Source organism: Hakea prostrata, chromosome 7 (assembly GCF_041222555.1).
Source record: "Hakea prostrata isolate BN-2017 chromosome 7, UWA_Hpros_2, whole genome shotgun sequence".
NCBI lineage: Eukaryota > Viridiplantae > Streptophyta > Magnoliopsida > Proteales > Proteaceae > Hakea > Hakea prostrata.
The window spans coordinates 19,052,565-19,075,309 of NC_142606.1; the positions used below are offsets into that span (position 1 = coordinate 19,052,565).

The 22,745-nt window shown below is 38.5% G+C and overlaps 2 protein-coding genes and 1 pseudogene across 5 annotated transcripts; 2 read left to right on the forward strand and 1 right to left on the reverse strand.

Moving 5' to 3' along the window:
- Nucleotides 1-473: 473 nt before the first annotated feature.
- Nucleotides 474-2,566, forward strand: LOC149010324 (UDP-glucuronate 4-epimerase 6 pseudogene; annotated as a pseudogene).
- A 1,175-nt stretch (nt 2,567-3,741) lies between these two features.
- On the reverse strand, nt 3,742-6,447 carry LOC149010325 (glycine-rich RNA-binding protein 2, mitochondrial-like). Its single transcript, XM_089164082.1, has 5 exons — nt 6,288-6,447; nt 4,779-4,938; nt 4,624-4,692; nt 4,264-4,367; nt 3,742-4,153 (listed from the first exon to the last, which is right to left on the reverse strand). The coding sequence occupies exons 2-5, from the start codon at nt 4,897-4,899 to the stop codon at nt 4,025-4,027; spliced, it is 423 nt and encodes a 140-aa protein (XP_089020208.1). The 5' UTR covers nt 4,900-4,938; nt 6,288-6,447; the 3' UTR covers nt 3,742-4,024.
- Nucleotides 6,448-11,357: 4,910 nt separating this feature from the next.
- On the forward strand, nt 11,358-22,379 carry LOC149010326 (uncharacterized). Of its 4 annotated transcripts, none has more exons than XR_016174419.1 (4): nt 11,358-13,026; nt 18,566-19,724; nt 20,208-20,949; nt 21,043-22,379. XR_016174419.1 is itself a non-coding variant. In XM_089161355.1 (4 exons), the coding sequence occupies exons 2-4, from the start codon at nt 12,949-12,951 to the stop codon at nt 20,795-20,797; spliced, it is 1,827 nt and encodes a 608-aa protein (XP_089017481.1). In that variant the 5' UTR covers nt 11,358-11,887; nt 12,035-12,948; the 3' UTR covers nt 20,798-22,379. The 4 variants fall into 4 exon arrangements, 2 of the variants coding, with proteins under 2 accessions (XP_089017481.1, XP_089017480.1); XR_016174418.1 differs by having other exon boundaries at nt 20,208-20,894; nt 21,001-22,379; XM_089161355.1 differs by having other exon boundaries at nt 11,358-11,887; nt 12,035-13,026; nt 20,208-22,379.
- Nucleotides 22,380-22,745: the final 366 nt, after the last annotated feature.

A 22,745-nucleotide genomic window follows, 5' to 3' on the forward strand; every position in this document is an offset into this window, starting at 1 on the left:
TTACGCGGTTTCTCCTCCTTTCTTTGACTCTTCTGCGCTAATCTGTTTATTAAAATTTTCGAAATGATAGTAATCCCTTTATTAATTAATGGGCCTAATAAGTGGGGGCCCACATGATATAGTAACGGAGATTTACCGCAGTTTTTAATTATTAGTTATTACCCACCGCTTTCCCTACATCTTCGGTTTTTTTAATGTTGCCCCGATGGATCCGTTAAAGCCCACCATACAGAATCCAAGGCAGAGAATCTAAAACTAAAGAGATATATCTCTGGTTTGACCAAAATGACCCTTCAGGGTTAAACAAGGTAAGCCAACACCGACACTGTCCAATCACGTGAATTCTCACGTGCAAATATTTTAATCTTTTCCTCTAGATCTACTGCGTAAATCATGAAAACCCGACCCGATTCCAAAAACCCATTTCAACCTTCCTTGCTTGGTCCACTGTTCTTATCTCCTATATTAGTTTGGATTTGTAGTTCATTCAATTCAGGGCTCAACACTGTGAGAGGAACACAGAGCTCTTAAGTTGAGTCCCTTCGTCCGTAGTTATAATCGAGCTTCCTGCAAATATGGTCGACTATAGAATTTTAATGGCGTCTCCACCAAATACCATCAAGCTCGAACGCTACAGAAACTACCTCCGCCGTATAAACAACACAAGACCCGTATTAGCATCTTTCCCCAAGCTTTTCTTCCCAATTATTTTCCTTGTCTTCATCTTCATGATGTTGTTCTACACCTTCAACTCCATACTCACCGAGCAGCGCCGAGGTTCGAGCATCCATCGGAGGATAATCTTTTCCACTTCCTCCTGGGAAAAACAGGCCATCCACTCCGCCACTCCTCGTAAATCCGACGGCTTTTCCGTCCTGGTCACTGGCGCAGCTGGTTTCGTTGGTACCCATTGTTCACTCGCATTGAAGAAACGCGGCGATGGTGTTGTGGGTCTCGACAATTTCAACTCCTACTACGATCCAGCACTGAAGCGAGATCGTCAAGCTCTGCTCTCCAAACACCAAATCTTCATCGTCGAAGCAGATCTCAACGACGCCAAAGTCCTCTCGAAGCTCTTCGATATTATTCCATTCACCCATATCCTTCACTTAGCAGCCCAGGCAGGAGTTCGATACGCCATGAAAGACCCTCAGTCTTACATTCGATCCAACATTGCCGGGTTCGTGAATTTGCTAGAAATCGCGAAATCGGCTAACCCACAGCCATCCATTGTCTGGGCTTCATCGAGCTCTGTCTACGGGCTCAACACAGAGACTCCATTCTCAGAGTCTCACAGAACAGACCAACCGGCGAGTCTCTACGCGGCGACCAAGAAAGCCGGCGAAGAGATAGCACACACATACAACCACATATACGGGTTATCCATGACGGGTCTCCGGTTCTTCACGGTTTACGGACCTTGGGGCAGACCCGACATGGCTTACTTCTTCTTTACAAAAGATATGTTACAGGGGAAGCAGATTAAGACGTATGAGGGAGCGGCGCGTGATTTCACGTACATCGACGACGTGGTGAAGGGTTGTGTAGGAGCATTGGTGACGGCGGAGAAGAGCACGGGTAGTGGTGGCAAGAAGAGAGGGAAAGCTCAGCTGAGGGTTTACAACTTGGGTAACACATCGCCGGAGAAGGTGGAGAAGATGGTGACGATACTGGAAGAACTATTGAACGTGAAGGGGAAGAAGCAGGTGGTGAAGATGCCTAGAAATGGGGACGTGCCGTATACGCATGCTAACGTGAGCCTGGCTTCTAGGGATTTTAACTACCACCCTACCACTGATTTGGCTACTGGCTTGAGAAAGTTCGTCAAGTGGTACGTTCGGTATTATGGGATTCAATCCAGGGTAAAAAGGGAACAAGCTGGTGGTTCATAATCTTCATAGGAATTTTGTTTATTTTATTTATTCATAGAATTTTCCAGGGTGGGTTTTATGTTATTGAAAGCTGTATTGTATAGCGAATTGAAACATGTGTTGCAGAATGGGGGTTGATGCTGCCGGAACGGGTGCAGCTCGACCGTCTAATTGGAATCTAAGACATTTGCCATTTCCAACTTTCTTGATTGAGATGATGATTTTTTTAATGAAATTAATTATAGAGACGATGTTAGCTTACGATCGCCGACCTAGCTCCATTGTACTTGAATGCCACATGTTACTTGCATGTTTCATGTTTTGGGTGAACGTTTGAGAATTGATTGAATCGATTGATCTGCAATTTAATAGATATGCATGAGAGCAATGCAACGATTACCCAAGGTATAGCAAAGATGGATTTCATGGCAAATTGCTCATTTTCACTTTGAAGAGCGTGGAAATAGCCGTTGCCGGCCTTGGATGATGTGACCTCCTCATACGCCGTTCCTGGATTGTCCTCTGCTACTCACACCTTGACAGTGACGTACCTCAGTACATTTTTCTTCTTGGGTTCCAACCATTGAAGTACTAATGTTCTTTCTGTTAATCTTCTTCCTGCTAGAGCATGGGTGGGTGTGATTGTGTGATCAGTGAGGCAAAAGCACGAACACATGGCAGGTATGGTAGGAAGGATGAAGTTGAGCATTTCTGACTTCTGAGTCGATCCCATTGTTCCAGAATTAAGTTTGGACCTACCCACGTCCATTTTCTTGGGGTTTCCTTGTCTGGTCTGGACCAAATTCTGGATAAATCTACAGCAGCAGATTCTTTTGTTTGTCGTTACCATTGAACTCAAAACTATTCCATTTGGTTTGGAACTTGGCATCTGAGCTGGAAAGATTGGAATTCACTTTGTGGACAAGATCGGGTTCCACCTGGTTGGTTAGGGATCATTCAGAGAGGCTGAATATAAGATCAAAATTATCCTTGCCCTGAGGGCTACTGATGCAGAGCATTTAGTTTCCTTCTTCAATTGATTGGATTGGAGTTAAATAGAGTTGGTTTTGGATTGTAGTTTCCTAGTTTTCTAGGCTTCAAGTTTATTTAAGGCGCTTCAACCCACAATCTCTCCACTGAGAGGTGAAGTGAGAACCACTCCATTAACCCTCTTTTTTTTTTTTTGGGAATAGGAGCTTTCTATGTCTTGGTGCAAACCCAAGATCTGCCTGTGGGAGATTGAGGTTAAGGAGATTGAGTTTCTTACTTGCTTTAGGTTTGCTTGTCAAGGTTCCTATCTATTAATGCAGTTGGAGTTATTATCATCTCCTGGCATGTATGAAACCTAGAAAAGTTATTGACTCGCAGGTTTAGAAGAATTCAGACTGTAACAGCTTTGGAAGAACACTACAAACAACTTTGAAGGGTCATCCTCCTCCACATCTCTTCGATGTCTGCATAATTCTAGTTAAGATCTGATGGTGTTTAGATCTTATTATACAAAGATCTCTCTTAAAATCATCTGACCAAATGCCGATGCGACATTGATATCAGTATTTTAAAGGATAAAGTTAACAATGCATCAATAACCTTTTTCTGATGACAGCGGAATCTTACACACACTTGCAGTTCTAAGTTAGAAGCAAACCCTAGATATACCTCTGTCAATCCTATATCTTAATATATTGCAACTGTTCTTTCAAACTTGAAAAGCTTTAAAGCAAGACCCATGACCAGCATACAACTCACCTCACACCTAATATTCTCATTTTCTCTTCCCAACTGACAAATATGTGATGCATGTCACTCAGGTATGAGATTCTAACAAACCATGGGGAAAGGTAATTTTAACAGTAATTACACTTTACCAGGAACAAAACAAAAATAAATAAATAAAACAGTAACTTGCTCAGATAGTATAAGTTTAAGGAAATGAATGTCTACTCAATTAGAGTAGCTGAAAATAGAGACACCAAAAGAGCAAGAAGTGACGTGCAGGACTGTAAATAGAAGATCACATCAGTGTACTTCGAAGGCAATTCATTCATTCCAACAGAAAAAAACAGTGAAGGTAAGCTATAGATGACCAAAATGGCAGAGCCAGAGATGCCATATTACATAAAAACTTTGACTGGAACCCCAACAGAACCACCTCAGTAACCGCCATCCCCACCATAACCTCCACCACCATAGCCACCGCCGCCACCATAGCCGCCACCGCCACGAGGTGCACTGGGCCTATCGTTCGCAAGGTTTACACGAATGTTTCGTCCATTTAATTCCTGGGGGAAATTAATAGTCACTTAGCATACCATCCTTCAATTTTTTGGGAAAGCCACAGCTTACATTAGAAAGAGCTCTAAAATTATTGGACTATATTTCTCATACAAACCTGGCCATCCATGGAAAGAGCAGAATTGGCAGATTCACCATCAGCAAAGTTCACGAATCCAAAACCCCTTGACCTTCCAGTATCTCGGTCTGTAATTACTCTTGCTGCAATATAAAAACCCAGGTAAAAAAATGAATAATCCTCTGCTTTAAAGTCCTAACCTCACCAAGATGTAATTGTCTTACTCTTAAGAGTTTATTTTCACAGCCATAAACCCACTGGTTTATCAAACTATGAAGCATAAGAGAATGCAAGGGTATAGCAATACCATTTCATTTTTCAATCGAGCATTTATTTAACATATCGTACAGCATAACAACTTATTTGACACGCAATTAACACCACAGCAGATAAACTTACCTTCAGTTACATCACCAAAGCTGGAAAATGCCTCTTTAAGAGACTGGTCATCAGTCCCCCAAGAAAGACCTAACAACACAATGAGCCACAGTCATACATCCTGACATCATTCAAAATCACATACGTGCTCAAAGGAAAATCACAAACTTTTATACCTCCAACAAAGAGCTTTGTCGAAAAACATCGAACAGCATTCAGCATAGATGTCCCATTTGATTGAATGTTCGATGACAAGCTCTGCCTGAGAAGGCTCCCAAATCTACTAAACATTGCCATTGTGCTTGTGCTGATCTTTCTTAATTGGTCCTCTCAAAGCTGTCATAAGAAGGTAACTAATCAAACATTGTATAAACTACAAATCAAGAGTACTCCACAACAGGGAATTCAGTATTACTAAATGTTGACAGATAAAATTAATATACTGCTGTCAAAACATTGAAAAAAGCTTTAAACAAAAGCCTACAAAAAAATTTTAAAAAAAACCAACAAAACAAAACCATAGGTAGCTCAAACTTGAACTGTTGACCATCAGAAACAAGCACATGTTTAATTCTAAGTAGCAGTAGTTCCTAGTTCCTACTGCCATCAAAATGTCTGACATTCTTAAACTTCCAAGCATGAATAAGAAGAAGACAACGGAAAAAAAAAAAAAAAGATTCAGCCTTGATTTAAGACTTGTAAACAAAAACGCTAATGATTTAAGATGTGCCAAGAAGATTCCTTGCAGAAGCTACCACTTATCCCTGACCACTAACAATGCACCCCAGAAAATAAATAGTTAGACCCCAACAAATTATTTAACTTCAAAGTAAAAGAAAAATGGGGTAAAAACAAGTATGGCATGAATCTTTTTGGCCCCAATAGATCACAATATAACATTGGTCAGTATTGAATGCAGTGTCACACAGAAGTATCCAAAAATCTTCTCATCCAGTATCTACATTTAATTGTTCTTAATCCATATAAACAGACATAACCACCAAACTTGGGCAACATGAAATGAAATAAAATACATAAGCCCACTCCATGTTAGCAAAAGCTAATCCTAAATCTATATGATACTTAGAACACGATGGCCAAGTTCGAATCTTAAGCCAGACCGAGCATTCTCACATTCATCTCCCAGTAAGGTAGATAATGAAATTTAGAAACAAGCTATTTTTACCAGACAAAATACATGCTACGCAACATTCAAAATCGATACAACAGGATAAAATAGGTCACCCAAAAGAAAGATATAAAATACATTAACTACAATATTTTCCAATAGATCTAATGTTCAATATGACGCAATTCAAACTGTAACCTATTCCAACTTTCAATCGAAAAAGACCACACACGCGCAAGTAAGAGAAAAGAACACTAGATGCTAACAGATTGACCGTCGAAGTTAAATCAGTCGCAGAGTCCACTTCATAGAGATCTTAATAAAAAGATTATTGGAATAAAAATTCAACACATTAAAACCCACAAGAAAAACTACCCTAGCACCAAATGTTGACCAAAAATCCACAACCATGCAACAACAGCAAGATTGAATGCTTAAAATTTTCAAGCGGTGAGTAATTGTTGTAATCCATGAACAACAAACAAAGAAGATACACAAGACTGCATACCATCGAAGAACTCAGAGAATCAAACTTTCATGTTTGAGAGAATTTTACCTTCGAAACTCGAACCGAAGAAGGAATGGGGGGGCAGAAATTGGGGTTTTAGAATGGATGTATATAGAGCGGCTGCGGCTAGGGTTTAAGCGGAGGGTTGCTGTGTTCGACTTCGACCCGGCAACAAAATATCTACCGCTTTTCGAGGGCTTCTCATGCTAATTGGGGGAAATTTCAGTTACACCCCCAGAAACTATATCAAATTAAGAATGACCCTTCAAAATGTATCTTAAAATTTACGCAATAGTACATTTTATTACAAATTCTGATAAGTCATGGACCTCAAGGGTTTGCTAATCCCCTTGTAAATGATAAGTCTTTGAATTCAAATTCAAAATTTTAAAGTCCAAGCTCATTGGTTGTTCTCAACCAATGACCTTGTGGGGGAGTGTAAAGGATAAGTCTCTAAATTTGAAATAACTAGATTTATCCTCGATTGATCTTATCTCCAATCGATCAAAAAGAGTTTTGAGTTATAGTTAAAGTATCAACAAGTTGACAGGTTGTAGAGTTTGATTGTAAACAAGTTGTAGTATAAATTCAAACTTTCAAATATTTGAATTGTAATTCAGAAACTTATGCTTTACACCCCTAATTCCTAAATTATTCTTAGTCTCTTGTGTGACTTTGCAATGTTATTCTTAGTAAACTAGAATTTTAAATTTCATATTCTACTTTTCTCTATGAGTTCTTCTCTTTCTTAGATTCATCGTTTTATATTATAAGATACAGAATAATACAAATCATGATTTCTTTCAATCAATTGTTGTAATTGAAAGAGGTGGCTATTAATTTAGAATAGCTCTAGGGTGTTTGTGGTTTTTTTTATTTTTTTTATCAATTATCTTGGGGTATTTTTGATTTTTTTTAATAATTATTAATATTCAGATGATTTGCATGCCTCTAAATCTAACACCCTCCCTTTTCGTAAAAATTGCAACAACAACGAGAAACACAAACTTTTGCCATTTTAGAACCCACTCATGAACGGGTTATTTAACTTAGTTTTAGAACCCTCCTATGACTAGGACATCAACCCAGTTGGGCATGGAGAAGTATAATGGAAGGAAAACATATCCTAGAGGATAACTTGAGGTGGACGATAGAAAAAGGAAACAAAGTCAGAATTTGGGAGGATCATTGGCTGCCTACTACAATTGGGGGAAAGGTCAAATATCCTAAGCCTCATGTATGCAATCTTATTTTGGTGGAGGACATTATTGATGATGAGAATAGATGTTGGAGAGAAGACCTCTTGAACTACTATTTCCATCCAATGGATGCAACAGAATCCGTTGGATTCACTTAGGGCTTGTTTGGTTACACGAGTTTGAAGATTTCAAATCTATAAATTTTAAATATATGAAGTCATAATTTATAAAATTAACTGTTTGGCTAACCGAATATGTGGAATGAAATCTGTGGATTCATCAGTGATTTTTATGAATGTGCAAATGTTTAGCATTTTTACAATAGGGATGAAATCTTTGAATTTCACCCCATACCCATAAATCTACAGATTCATGTTTTTAGTGTAAAAAGATGAATCTAGAGATTTTTACAACCAAATGGGTATAAATCTCTCATTCATGAATCCAGAGATTTGGATTTATGTAACCAAACAGAGCCCTTAGGACTTTTTCATAGAGAGGGTGCACTTGTGTGGGGTGCTAATAAAAAAGGTAAAATTTCAGTTAAATCCACATATCATGAGTTGACAAACAAAGATCTAGCTAGCAATCAACAGCAAACCACTACCTCCCGTCTCCCTTTTTGGAAGACCATCACAGTGAAAACATGGAGTATGATATGGAAAGCATATACGCTATGGATTATGAGTGCTCAAGACTGGTATCCGATATGTGAGAGGATATAATCACATTGTTGGGGGTCATTCATTGGTAGGGTTGCACATAATAAACTTAGAGCTCATGGGCGCTCAAGACCGGTAGGTAATCCGTGAGAGGACATGAGAGCTTTCCGTTTATTATATGTAGATGATCAATAAGGTTAAGAGTCCATAGTCCGACTGGTCGGGTGCCATAGGATATGATGACTCTAGGGAGGGAGATACTGGAACGGACTGCCTAGACATGGAAGGTAGGTGATGAGACCTAAACGGACTATCTAGTGTGTGGAAGGGAAATATATAACTCCGATGTTGATATGACTTAGTAGATGACTTGCATTGGACTAGGTATAACCTTAACACACTCCATTATTCATACCAATGGTGGAGTGAGAGAGTGGTGACCTAAACCTTAGTCATGGAATGTTAGAGGGATGCCTTGACCCAATTACCGCGGAGAACCCAAAAGACGTGCTTAAGAGCCATGGGGAAGAGTGAATGAGACTACCCAGAGGAGTATGATGTTTTATCTTAATGCGTGTCCGCCACTGGAGACTTGTATGTATAGCGTTTGAAGCATATTTGCATCATTGTTTAACATCATTTGCATCATGCTTGTTCTGAACTGTTTGTAGTTGTTATTTGTAATTGAACTACTTGCTGAGTTTTTTTGAGCTCACCCTTTGGGGACAATGTTTTTTAGATATTGTTGTAGGTATTGATGACTTCGAGACCCAGGACTACGAGGCCATGACAAGTGACCCGTATTGCATGAAAGGTATTGGCTATTATGAAGATAACGGTGAAGATTTCCATCGTGACAATGGTGCATACCAGGATTAGTCCTATTCTGGAGTTTGAGTGCCTGTATTTGGATACGAAAGTCTTTAAGTTTAGACATATATTATTGGAGTTTGAAGAGATCTACAATTAGACTTAGATTGATTATTAGACTTCTTCATATATTTAGTTTATTTGGTTGTAATACCTTAGAGCTTCGATCTACTTTTCCAATTGACTATAGAGTTTATTTCCGCTATACTATATACTTTGATTATTTGTTTGGTATCTTTTATTCCACACTCTAATAATTATTTGAAATCTTTATGAGTTACAATTTTGATTATTTCCTTAAATAATAGTAAACATTGATTGTTCTTTGCTCTTTATAATATTATTGTGCTATGTGGGTGTATGATCGCCTTGAACTTATCTTTGGGACTGTAGATCATACATCCGGGTATCACTGTTAGGGTATTGGCTGGGTGGATGTGAAAAGTGTCCCAAAAGAAACCTTCAAGTGTGCACTTGTTGGAGAGGCCATGGCATTGTGTGCTGGGACGTTAGACTCGCTTGGTGAATGCATTGATAGAGTCATCTTCCAATCCGACTGTGCAGATCTTATAAGGATCCTTTAGCAACCAGCTACATCCATTAACCTAGATTTGGACCCTATCGTAGCTGATATTAGGAAGTTGCACTCCTATTTTTTGGAATGTACGTTTGATGTAATTCATAGGTCTTGCAATTCTATTGCTCATGTACTAGCTCGGGAGGCCCAATCGATTGTGGGTTTGACGGTTTGGCCACACTCCACCCATTGGTCGGTGAACTACTTTTCTTCAACCTCAGTTTCAGCCCCAAAATAATAGAAACCTTTTACCCCAAAAAAAAAAAAGAAAAGAAAATCATCCTATGACTACTACGAAGAATGTTGATGTGCTTAAGTATATGGTAGTATTTCCTTTTTTATCGAAAGAAAACATACGGTTTCGACAATCGATTATTGTAATTTTTACCATATTCCAAGAGTGCAAAATAGTTTTGTCAACACCATCTCTAGGAAGGTCCTGTCACTTCCTAGTGTGATTGTTTGGTTTATATATATCCGATCCTTGGTTGTTGAGTTCTTACAGTTGGATTCATAAAAGTATAATTTGTTTTGGTAAATATAAATATATAATTGATACCAAAATAATATAAATGTATAATTGTTAATATGAGGTAAAAATTTTCAATTGAAATTATTTATTACTATATTGGAGAATGATTATGAGCAAGCACCACAAAGGGTATATTCTCAATTTCGAATTCATTTTTTTTTAAATAATCAACCGTTAGATTTTTTGTCAATATATTAAAGTAAATTGTGTATATTATTTTATGAGATTGGATGACAACAACAACGGTGGAGTAAATAGTAGTCTCAGGCAGACGATGTTTTACTTTAAAGATGAAATTATTATGTTCTGTATCCAATTAACCATTCTACCCATTAAAGATCACAAGTGACATTCCACCACACAAAAAAAGAAGAAAAAAAAGAAGGCACAAGTGATTGAAAAAAGCTTCTCATTCACCATTGTGATTGTCATAATTACTTTATATGAATGTTTGAAATGTTCTCACAATGAAGCCCAATAAACCATAAAAAATGGTGCATAGAGAGTTTGTCTCGGTAATGGTGGCCGAAACTATGGTAGTCAAAAAGGTGTTGCTTTGAGCTAAGGATTTCATCTCACAAATCTCATCATTGATAGAGACATTTGGAAAATTGGCTTCATGCTTTGATGAAACTATTCTCTCACACTCTTAAGGAAGTAATCAATGTTGCAGACCATCTAGCTAATCAAGGCCCGTCTTCCTAACTTTCCTTTGTTTCTAACCAAGCCCCACCCCCTTTTATATTGGCTCCCATGGATACTTTAGGTTGTAAATTCAAATAAACACTGAGTATACCCAAAAGAAGAGAGATTCTCTCATTGTAGAAAAATTGAATCTTTATGTATTAGATGAATGTGTATTTGTTATCACAAGTAACACTTGTTCTACCTAGATTCTCTCATTAACCATGTCACAAATTGTAAATCACATCATCTACATATTCCTTTTTATGATTTTGTGGTTAGTGAACATTTGATTGACACCAACTTATTAGATAAGGGTGTTTACCAAAAAAAAAAAACTTGTTAGACAAGGAATCTACCGAAAATAACTAATTGAAGCATGGAAGGTGGAATCCGACACACTCACATGTATAAACATGTCCATGAATAGAACAGGGACACGTGTATGATTAGATGTAAAAGTCACAATATTGTTAGCCACGTGGAAGCCAGTAATAGAGGAGATAGGAAAGCATGGCAAGCAAACCCACATGTTCAGATATACATACTACCCCTATGGAGTTCTCTTCCCTTTTCCTCTTCTCTTCTCTTCTCCACACTCCTCTCTAAACTTTCTTCCAACCTCACAATTTCATTTCAACACGTTTGTCTGCCCCACCTCTTCTCTCTGTCTTCATAAATAGGGGCTCTTTACACTCTTCCTTCCTTCTGGCCAAACCCATCTGAAGAGGTCTGAGGAAGCTCAGAGAGATAGAGAAGAAACCCAGAACTAAACACAGAAGAGGATAGAGAGAGAGAGAGAGAGAGAGAGAGAGAGAGAGAGAGAGAGAGAGAGAGAGAGAGGAAGAGGAGAGGGAGAGAGAAACTGGAAGAGCCCCTTTTTGGTTTTTGTTCTAAATCGTGTCGGTCTGTTAGATCTTGTCCTTCTACATTGGCTACTTTGTAGTAGGGAAGGTAATAAAAAAGATCATAAAAACAGCAAATTATAATAATTTTTTCATGGGCTTTTCTCCCTCCCTCCTTCTCTCATCATCTGCAAATCTTTGAGGCATTAATGCTATCAATTGAGCTTCTGCTACTATTGTAATAGAAGCCAAAGAGAGAAGGAGGATTATTTTGTCTACGTATGTTCCTATTTTTCATTGTCTTTTCACAAAAAAGGGAAAAAAATAAAATCTTGAAAGATTTTGTGTATTGGATTGATGATTGTAGTTAGGGTTTTTCTTACTTGGGGTGTGCTTAGGATGTTTCTGTTGGTGAATTTTTTCTAGGGTTTTTGGTCGGATCGTCGGTCGGAACGGCTACAATCGTGTGATATGGACTGTTAGGGTTGCAATCAAATCAGGTGGCGGAATAAAGAACGAGAATTTGGATTGTTAAGGTGGCATGCCAAGTGGAAATAGAGATCGTTACAGTGTTCGTATGATGGGCACAAATTTGGATATTTTCCTGACATGGATTTGTGGGTTCTGTACTTCTGTTGTTGAATTGCAGAAGCTGTGCCGTTTCACACACTGAATCTTCGCTGAGAAATGGTGAAATTTCGGCTTTATGGATATGGAAGAAGATTGCACTTTAAAATTTGTATGGATAATGGTGTGGAATTGAGAATTTCTTTGTTTTGAGATTCGGGGTTCTGTATTTTTCCGCCACATGAGTGCTTGGCGTTTCATCTACTGCATCCGAAGAAGTTCAATATTTTTGCTGAGGAGTTGATGGTTCTAGATCTGATTGCAGTGTACCTTATCGTTGTTCAAGATATCCGTCGACTCAACATAGCTCAACGAGTATCTGTAGCTTTAGGAACTAATTCTCTTTGCTTTGTTTTCCGTCTCTGGCAACATTTAAGCTGGTGCAGATTTTGATTCAGTAGATTCGGAGTCGTTGTCTTGGCATCATTGAAGCTAGTATAGTGTTTGATCAGCGAAATTTGTATCAAAATTCAAAGGAGTGTTCTTTTTCTTGCACGACAGTGATTAAGTAATTTGGATTTTTAAAAGTTTTGTTTGCTGGGATATAGGAAGATAAGATCATGAAAGATCATTGAAAGGAAATGAGTGCGGGGACATGGTGCATGGAGAGGAGAACAGTTGTTGGTCCGTTCCCGTCTTGGAGCATTTCTACTGTAAACTAAGTGAAGCTTTTCTGTTTGTGAAAGGAGCTCACGTTTCCAGGATTCATTGCAATGTCTCGTTGCTTCCCATTTCCGCCACCAGGATATGAAAAGAAGGCCAGGAACAACGAAGCAGATATTCTAATAAAGGTTCTTCCACAATCATCTTTTCATCACATAAATGTTTTTGGCTTCAGTCGCTATGCTACTAATTTTTGGGTCATGCTCAATTCTTCCCTTACATGTAATTCCTTTTTCTTTTTGGTACTCCATTAACCGTCACTTTTGGCAATCGGGAAACCCCTGATTATGGAGTCAGATGTTTTCCTTTCAATATACCCATGGTTTCTTTTCAGCAAATGGGCTGCAAGTACTATCGTGTGAGCCTGATCTGGTGAATAACTCTTGGTGCTCCCCAAGCCAACCCAGTAATTTCCTATTCAGAGTTATTCAAAAGAATTATGACTACCATGTAGCTTCGAGGTCTCAGGTTTGAGATATTTCATAGTTGTAGTTCCTATTTTAGTCATTGCTGTCTTCTAGCTGCAGAAACATGGGGTAATCTATGATGTCCATACAGACCATAAAAAGGACAAACCATGTAGAAAATCAGCAAATTAAAGAAAAGAATGTAACCAATAATTTATTCCAGAGCTACAAGGTTGCCAATATCATTTTCTGAAGTTAATGCTGAAAATGGTAATAATTTTTCCAAACGCTCCTCCGGACTGAGTATGTGTATGGGACTGTGAATTACTCTCAGTATAATTCCAACGTCTGATCTTTTTGGGGGCCTTATATATTTGTAATGTTGCCCGTGATGCCTATAACTATCTGTATGAACCCTTAGAAATTCTGAATTCATGCAATTCTGACAATAAATTTGCTGATTTTTTGTCGTGCATATTGGGAGACAAGTATTTTGAGTTCTTGGTGAGATCTTGTCATTCATACTCCATGCAGATGTGAAGAGTTGTGTTGAGTTTTTGACAATCTTCTTTCATTTATTGATACTTCTTACAAAGTTGTAGTGACTGTGGTTTGGCCTGGTAATATTTAATTATTCATTTAGTGTGGCCCATATAAAGACTCTCTTGTTGTTTTTTAAAATGCCTACAGAGCTAGAGGGGTCTTTCGAGCCTTCATTACTTCAAAGCAATTGCCACACATTTGCAAAGATAGTCTTATTATTATTTGAAGTGCCTATAGAGCTAGAGTGGTCTCCTGGAGCCATCATGATTTCAAAGCAACCACACATTCTTTAAGCCTTCGTGATTTCAAAGCAACGGTCACACATTTTAAATCAGCGGTTTATTTTTCTGTTGTCAAAGTGATTTCAAGTTGATGGACTATTATCTTAGTTTGCCTTCAATCTTGTTTGTTTTTGTTCTCTGGTTGAATCACTTTGGTTGGGGGATGTCTCTGTATTTTAATGGGGATCGCAGTTGTTAGTCACTTAGACACCGCTTAGCTGTCAGGCTCTTTCCTGGGTTTAAGGCAATTGCACTAACACTTAAATGAGATTCCTTGGGTTCATGTTCATTGCGTTGTTTATTGACCTCTTTTTTTTGGATGAATGTTTGTTGATGACTTTTATGATATTGTATACTTTGAAACAAAAAGGATGGGGAGAAGGGTACAGGGGACTGATTATCCCCGCAAACTAGTCAACCCCACCCCCCAGAAAGGACAGTTTTGAATGTTTGTTATTTCGGGGGTGGGGAGGGGGTAGGGGAAGGAGCCTTTATTTATGTTTGTATATATCTATATGGTAATGGAGTAGAACCAAAGATTCTTATACTATGGAAAATAGAAATGCGAGGATGCTAGGTCTTGGTGACATCTAGGACTAAGGTATCTCAATTAGAGTAAGGAATATTCTAAAGATCATGATATTCTTCCACATACTTGATTTATTATATTTTGTTTTCTCATATTAGGCCATTACTGGCATGTAGAATAATCGTATAAGATTATCATCGTTATGTTATATAGAGTCATCTAATGCATGTGGTGGGTGCTTTGTTGCTTCCAGTGCGTTGGTCATCTTGTCGCCATGATGACCATGATGAAGAGAATTTTTAAGGTTCAAAGCTTGATTCTGGTGGTGCATGTCAGTTGGATATTTACTTTTGAATCCAATGCAAGGTCAGCAGATTTTTAGATGTTGAATGCAAATAGCTCCGGATGCTTTTCTAGGAGACCCATTATAGGGTTGCTCAACTTTCTCCAAAAGCCAGACTGACCTGTGTGTGAAGGTTTCGTCTAGTAGGAATCTTAGGAATCCTTAGCTTAAGCCCCCAAATTTGTCCTCTAATGATAGTTCTAATTTTAGCGACTTGATCTGGCATGTGTATTTCCTCGGCATACAATTTAAGAATGATATTGGGAATGAAGAAAAGTTTCTATAAAATGCAGTGCAGCCTGGGCTGATGCCATGGGCTGCTACTAAAGCAATATAAGATTGTTCAATGACTGGGTGTATGGGATTGGATGCTGGACAGTTAAGTGTCGCACAAAGAAGCTGTGTGGCAGAAATGAGGGTGTTAAGATGGATTTTTGGAATTATTAGATTGGATAAGGTAAGGAATGAGCATTTCAGAACTAGTTACCTCGATCACTGACGAACCCTGATAGAGTAGTATGAGCTGGTATGCAAGTTCAATAGAGATCTAGGGATGCCTGCGATATTAAGATAATGATCGAGATTGAAGGAGTTAAAAGAGCCAGAGCAGATCTAAATGGCCATAGTGGAAGTTGTGAGGAAAGACTTGCATTTTCCAGATCTTGTTCCAAGTATGACGTTGGATAGAGCCTCTTGGAGGCTATGATTCATGTAATAGAGCACATTTAGCTGAGATTCTCCTGCTTTGCTGGGATGTCCCTCTTGGTATCAATGTACTACAACCTGATTCATCTCTATATTGTTGATATAGCCCAACATCTATACAATTTTATACAACTTGATGCCCCTTAAAACAAACCAAAGCAATTGCTGAAACTCAATGGAACCCGTCAAGGATAGTTGGAGGAGCAATGGCCATGGCCGCTGCCACTAGAGCACTGTCACCCCTGGAGCAATGTACCAATGGGCATGTGATGCAGAATTGGCAGCATATACAAGGAAGAGAAAAGCCCAATGGTCAAGCCCATCAAAGCCTAAGGATATGATCCAAAACAGCCCATGGCTTGCATGGAGCTAGGACTATTGTAGTGGGTTAAAATGTGCCCATGGTTTTATGGGTGTGGATTACTTTAGTGGGAAAAGATCAGCCCACATATTTTGAACTAAGCCCAAGTCTAGCTTTGAAAAGTCAACAAAAGGAGCTAGTAGGTGGTGTTGGTTAGTGGTGGGGTGTAGTAGGTGGATGTTTACATTATTGTTTTGACTAGTGGTGTTGTGTAGTTGAGTTATTAATAGGTAGGTGGTGTTAAGCTAGTGGTTGGATGTTACCATTAGTCTTTATGTCTCTTTAGAATGCTATATAAAGAGACTTATGTAAGTGGTGAAGAGACAACTTGTGAAATGAAATCAAATTGCTTGCTAGCATTCCTCCTCTTGGAGAACCCTTGTGTTTGATCAAGGTAGATTGGTGTTCGATCCAATCGATTTAAGACTCCTTGTGTTTGATCAAGGAAGGTTAGTGTTTGATCCAATCGATCCACCTTGCGGTGAGAAGCCCGGGTGTTACATGTTACTTTGTTGTCCTTATTGTTCTCTTAATTCTCTTATATTGTTTCATCCATTCTTCTTTATAGCATACTGCTGTTTTGAAGACCTAGTTAGTCCTTGTTCTTAAACCAATATCCTTGTTCTACCACTTCGGTTTTCAGCCTTCCATTATATCTGAATTTTATCTATCTTAAGTCTATCAAATCTGAAGTTGATTCCCTGTGAAAGGTCCTATTTGGCTACTGTTTTGATCATTCAAATACAGTACTACATTAGCATGACTGCTGCATTGGCAGTGGCCACAGCCACTGGAGATAGCTGAATCAAAACAAATCGTAGATGGAGTCACACCCCAAATGCTGTTAGTGGCTTTAGACTGAGGATAAGGGTGGAGTGTGGACCAAATGCCCATTGTAGACATTTATATTTTCTGAATTTCAAAGTACTCAAGACTGGGACATGCTCCAGCATATGATGCTGTATGTAGACCATGTATCCCATCCAGTTACCACCCAATTGAATGTCAGATGTGACTGATTTTATGTAATAATAAAAAAGAAATATTGCATATGACAAGGCACATGCATGGTTGGACCTAATTAGCATGATTGGATTTCCTATAAAGGTATATTTGGTCCAGTCACTACATCCTATGACCAGATCTAATTAATACTTACCATGTATTATGGTTCAAAACGTATTTTGTTGTGTTTCTTAACCATTTTCATGTGTATCAGCTCTATAAAACACCGTCTCTTGAGACAAATCCCAGTACGATATTTTAGTCCATTGTCAGAAAAAGTTGATATGTATGAAAAAAACGTGTATTTTTGCTATGAACAAAGTGTGCAGGACTACCAGTTGAAATTTGGCAATTGGATGGACCATCTATTTTGTATTCTTACATATGTTTCAATCAATGACCCCAAATATTCGTCTGATGTGCTTAGTTAATGTGAAATGATTTCTCATGGTTTTTTCGCCCCCTCTTGTTGCATGAAGTGTTCTGAACACATGAATTGCTTTTTTCTGGAGCATGCCCAAATGTTCTACCTTTTCTAGATTTTGTTGTTTTATGTCTTGCTTCTGACACGTGACCGGACAATGTGACCTCGCAGATTTTAGTTATCTGTAGAAGTTGTGGGTGGTATTGAAAGCTTATTGTATCTTTAATACATATGCATTTTATGAGGTAAACATACAAATTAGCTTAATGTTTTGTTAGAATTATTCTTTAGAATGTCATTTCAATATCCTAAAAGCTGCTATATTTTGAGTGATAGTTTCATACATAATTGTTTGGATGACAATGTGGCACAATTGAACTTGCCTATAGGTGGGATTGGGGCATAATTATACCTGCCTATCTTCTTTTGTTAAGTCACTGTATTGTACTCCAAAATATTCCTTTAAAAAGGCTGCATCCAATGCAAAGGCTCCTGCTTTTTGCAGGATCTGGGAATGGTCAAATATATACCACCTTATCCCTATTTTTGCAGATGCTGCTTCCAGGACCTGAACCTGCAACCAAGCACTCAGCAAGTGAGTGCTTGACCGATCTCCCAATCACGACCTTCTGATATACACACCAAACTCTGAAGTGTTCATTGTTGTATGTATTAAGACTAGAGTTATTGTTAGATACCTGTTTTTTAATATACTGAGGCCATTGCTTGGAGGCTGGAGCAATGGTAAAGGTTTGTGGCGGCAGGGGAAATGCCTGCCTTCGATTCATGAAAGTGGTTACTTTATGAAAATATGCGGAAGGTTAGGACCATCTTGAATCGTATCCTTAGGGCCCTACCTAGGTGGGAGTGGGACCGTCAGTGGTTAAAAGCTTACATTTTTCTTTTCTGGTATACTAGGAAGCTTGTGAATCTGTTTTTCATGTACATGGAAGTTTCTTCTGTGTTAGGCATCCTATTTATGACTGTAATATGAGTGTAATATAAATGTAATATATCCTTAGATCCTTATGTGGATGTGTATTGCCCCTAACTATGATTTGCTTTTCAGGAGAAGCACAAAGAGAAAAAACATAAGAGTGAGAAGGACAAAGAGAAAAAGGAGAAGAAGGACAAGGAGAGAAGCAAAGATAAACACAAGGAAAAGAAAGACAGAAAGGAAAAGCACAAAGACAAGAAGGACAAGGAAAGGGATAAAGATAAAAACAAAACCTCAAATGAGAAGAGGATTGAAGGCCAACTGGGAGTCTGCAATGGAGAGAAGATTGGCCAGAACAGCCAGCGGGATGGGGACAATAAGGACTCTAAATCGGTACAGGACTTGGGCAGGAGGATCAGAGATGCTGAAAAAGGGGCTGGTGCTCAAATGTTTGAGAACTTCATTGGAAAAGAACAAAGAAAAACTGAGGTTTTGCCCAGGTTGGTGGAGAAAGATGTTGACGGCAAGCCTGAGAAGAAAAAGGTCAGTGCAGATCAAAGACCAGCCGAGCTGGGGATGGCCAGATTGTTTGAGAAAGATGTTAGCAGTAGGGTTGGTGGGAAAGAAAAAAGTAAGGATGGTATGGATCAACAAAAAGCTGCGAAGATGGACAGAGTGGTGGATAATATTCTCATGTGGGCTGAAGGGAAAGAAAAGATCAAGGATAATAGTATGGATCAACAAAGAACCAATGAGATGGCCAGGGTGGTGGAGAATGCTGTCAATTGTTCTGAAGGGAAAGAAAAGAATAAGGAGAAGAGATATAATGATAGGAAGACTGATGTTCAAAGAAATGGAAATGATGGAAGAAATACTGGAAATGCAAAATTTCCAAATTTCACTGGATTGGATAAACAATGTGTTGCAGGAATGGTCAAGCCAGTGGAGAAGGACTTGGAGAATAGACTGGAAGGGAAAGAGAAGAAGAAAAGCAAGGAAGGCAGTGAAAAGAGGGATAAACACAAGGAGAAAGATAGAGAGAAGAAAAGAAAAGGAAAAGATAAAGACAGAAATAAGGAGAAGGAGGAGAAGAAGAAGGAAAAGTTGAAGGAGAAAAGTGACCACAAAAGCAGGGAGCAGGATAAATTAGAAGAAAGCAGCAAGTACCCTACAAACACAGTCAACGTTAGAACATCAACATTAAACTTTTCCAGGGAGACCAACAACAGTTCTGATACCGATGGAAATCTCGGGAAAAGAAAAGAAAGAGGGATGAATGGGTTCTCAAATGGTGAGTTCTTGTCCTGCAATACATTAATTGTGAACTTCAGTCACCATCTGGTGGTTGGACAATAATTTCCTGTGCATATCCAACCATGGTAGGTGCACATTGCAGTGCCTTCTTCTTGGTACTTCATATAATACCATTATTTTAATTCTTGACCAGTTAACTAATTTTTTTTACATCAATCCTCTAAGGAACTAGTTTTTCTGTTCTCCTCATGTAGATTTGCTTTTGTTTGCGCCTTCCATCTTGTTCTCCTATCTTTGAGACTGACTATGATGGGGCATTAATGAGGCAGCTTTACTTAGTTCTTAGGTCACTATAATGCCTATAACTTGGTATTCCTTTGAAGTAGTTCACCTGTAGTTGGGTTTGTATTGAGGTTTTTTAGGCATAAATGGACATTTTCATGCAGATTTTAATCTTATATTTTAGCACTTATAGGCTAAATAGCAGTTTTATTATCCTTCTGTATTAAATTTTTCACAGGGAGTGATGTTTGGCCTAATAAATTATCAAGACCTGCCTCTTTCTCTCACCTGTCAGCAGAGAATGGGAAGGAAGTTGGACCAAGCCAACCTGCTATGCAATCTGTTTCTGATAAGCAGATGCTATCCAATAAGTTTAAGGCAGAGTGCAAGGAGCGCAAAGTCAATGGTATAATAGAAGCTGGACCAAGCCAACCTGCTATGCAATCTGTTTCTGATAAGCAGGTGCTATCCAATAAGTTTAAGGCAGAGTGCAAGGAGCGCAAAGTCAATGGTATAATAGAAGCTCAGAAAGCTTCTGTTTGCTCCACAAAGGTCATATCCTCTGAACAAGCAATTGAGAATGGTGAAACTTCTAAGAAGCTGCCACATCCTGATTTGAAATATCTAAGCCAGATACTTTCAGTACCCAAAATTGAGGAATGGTCTGACTTCGATGAGCAGGACTGGTTGTTTAGCAGTGACAGTCTCCAATCGAAGAATTCAAAGATGGGATCTTCTGTGGTTGACGAGACCCCACAGGTGTGGGCACAAGCTCTGAACATTGAGTCAGCTGATGTTTGTGCTCTGCCATATGTCATTCCATACTGATCAGAGTACTAGTTGGACTTGGATGGCAGAACTTCAAGTTTTTTGAAGTGGAGGATATGTAACTTTCGGGAATACAAAGCGGCATCTGGATCTCAGAGTTAGTTGGTTTATCATGCTGCTTTCTCCTGTTATTATATTTCCTGTTTTTCAGGGTATGCATTCCACTGCACTAAGTCCTGATTGTGTGTGTCTACATTGTGCAGAAATTATTTTGTATTGAATCAAATGTGTCACACACATTGCAGGTATGCCTTCCACACTGTGCTTGCTCCATTAGGTTGGTGCATCGTTACAGGCTTGGTTTGGAGGTGGGGATTTTAACCCCTTCCATCTGTAAGTACTATTCCATGAGGACCATGCCTTAGGTGCCACCAGAAGCTAATGTCACATACTACAGGATCCAAAATTTCCCTGAGTTGATTGTAGGAAAAATTGATCGGAAAGATGCTAAATTTGTGCTTTTTTATTTTTGTTAAGCTGAAAGGCGCTTCTAATAGAGTGGTCTTGTGCTGCACCACCACGAAATTTTGATTTGTAACATATTAATCTTATTTACAAGAAAATGTACAATAGAGGGAAGAAAGAAAAGAGGCAGTTTCATTTGTTTATCCTTTCTTTGGTGCACATGTTGTTATATTCAAATTATGCTTTCAGAAGTTATTTTTTCTGATCTTTTGATTGCTTTCAAGTTGTTGTGTGGTGGCAGTGACCCAGACCCAGATCTATTGGATTTCTGAATGCATCATTTTGTTCACCAAAACATGTCAATCTTTCAATATTCCTTTCCCCCTGCTATTGTTACCTGATCTATGGTGAGGTGGGAAAACCGAAACAGTCCCTAGTTGGGGTGAAACTATTTTGAAACCAAATTCAAGCTTTGTTCTGAACCTGCCCGATAGCTGCAAAGCTACTTTGTATGTTTTCAGTGCAAGAATTTCAGAGAGTGATTGATTATTGGGTCTTCCTCTTGCACAGCAGTTTTGTTTATCCAATTCAAGTTGACCTCTTTTGGTCAGTCTATGCCCTGATGGAACCGCATATTTAGGAGGCTTTACAGAAACAGCCGTTGACTTGTTGGGTTTGCCTTTATGTTACAACATGCACCTGTCCACAAGTAGTGGGGACTGATGAAGCACAAATAGAACAAAAAATGGTGCTTCTCTGTGGTGATGGTGGTGGGGGCTAGCGAAGCTCCTCTGTCTGTCATGGTGCTTCTCTCTGTTAGTGGTGGTGGGGCTCTTCTGTTTATGCATCAGTATGGAAAGTATAGTGTGGTGGTGTTGTGTTTTTGGAGGACAGCGGAATCTGCTAATGTCTTGATTTTGGTAAACAAATGGAACTTCTTCTTGTTGCTTTCGGCTTTTTCGACCAAGAATGCTGGACAGGTTCCATGGGTAAAATTTAGATACCAAGGTCCAAAGATGAAAAGCAAAAAATAAGGGATTAAGAAAAAGAAAAGAAAAGAAAATTTTACTCAAAAGTCAGCTCAGTTGACAGTGAGGTTAGGATTTTGATTTTCTTAACATATATGCAATAGTCTCCACTTCCTCTTTATAATAAATTAATATAAAACGCCTTTTAATGTAACACCATTTTGTATTATTGTGGTTACATTTTTTATGAAAATTATACATTCTTTTAGAGCCTCTTTGGTTACATGAGTCTGAAGATTTCAAATATCTATAGATTTCAAATCTATGGAGTCATAATTTTTAAAATTAAATGTTTGGTTGTCGAATGAAATTTGTGGATTCATCCTAAAAAAACTATTTGATCGATGTGATTTTTGTGAATGTGCAAATGTATACCTTTTAAAAATCTATGGATTTGCATACCCTTACTCATAAATCTACTGATCAATTAGGTTTTTAGATGTAAAAAAATGAATCTCTAGATTTCATGAATCTGGAGATTTTTATAACCAAACGGGTATAATTTTCAGATTCAT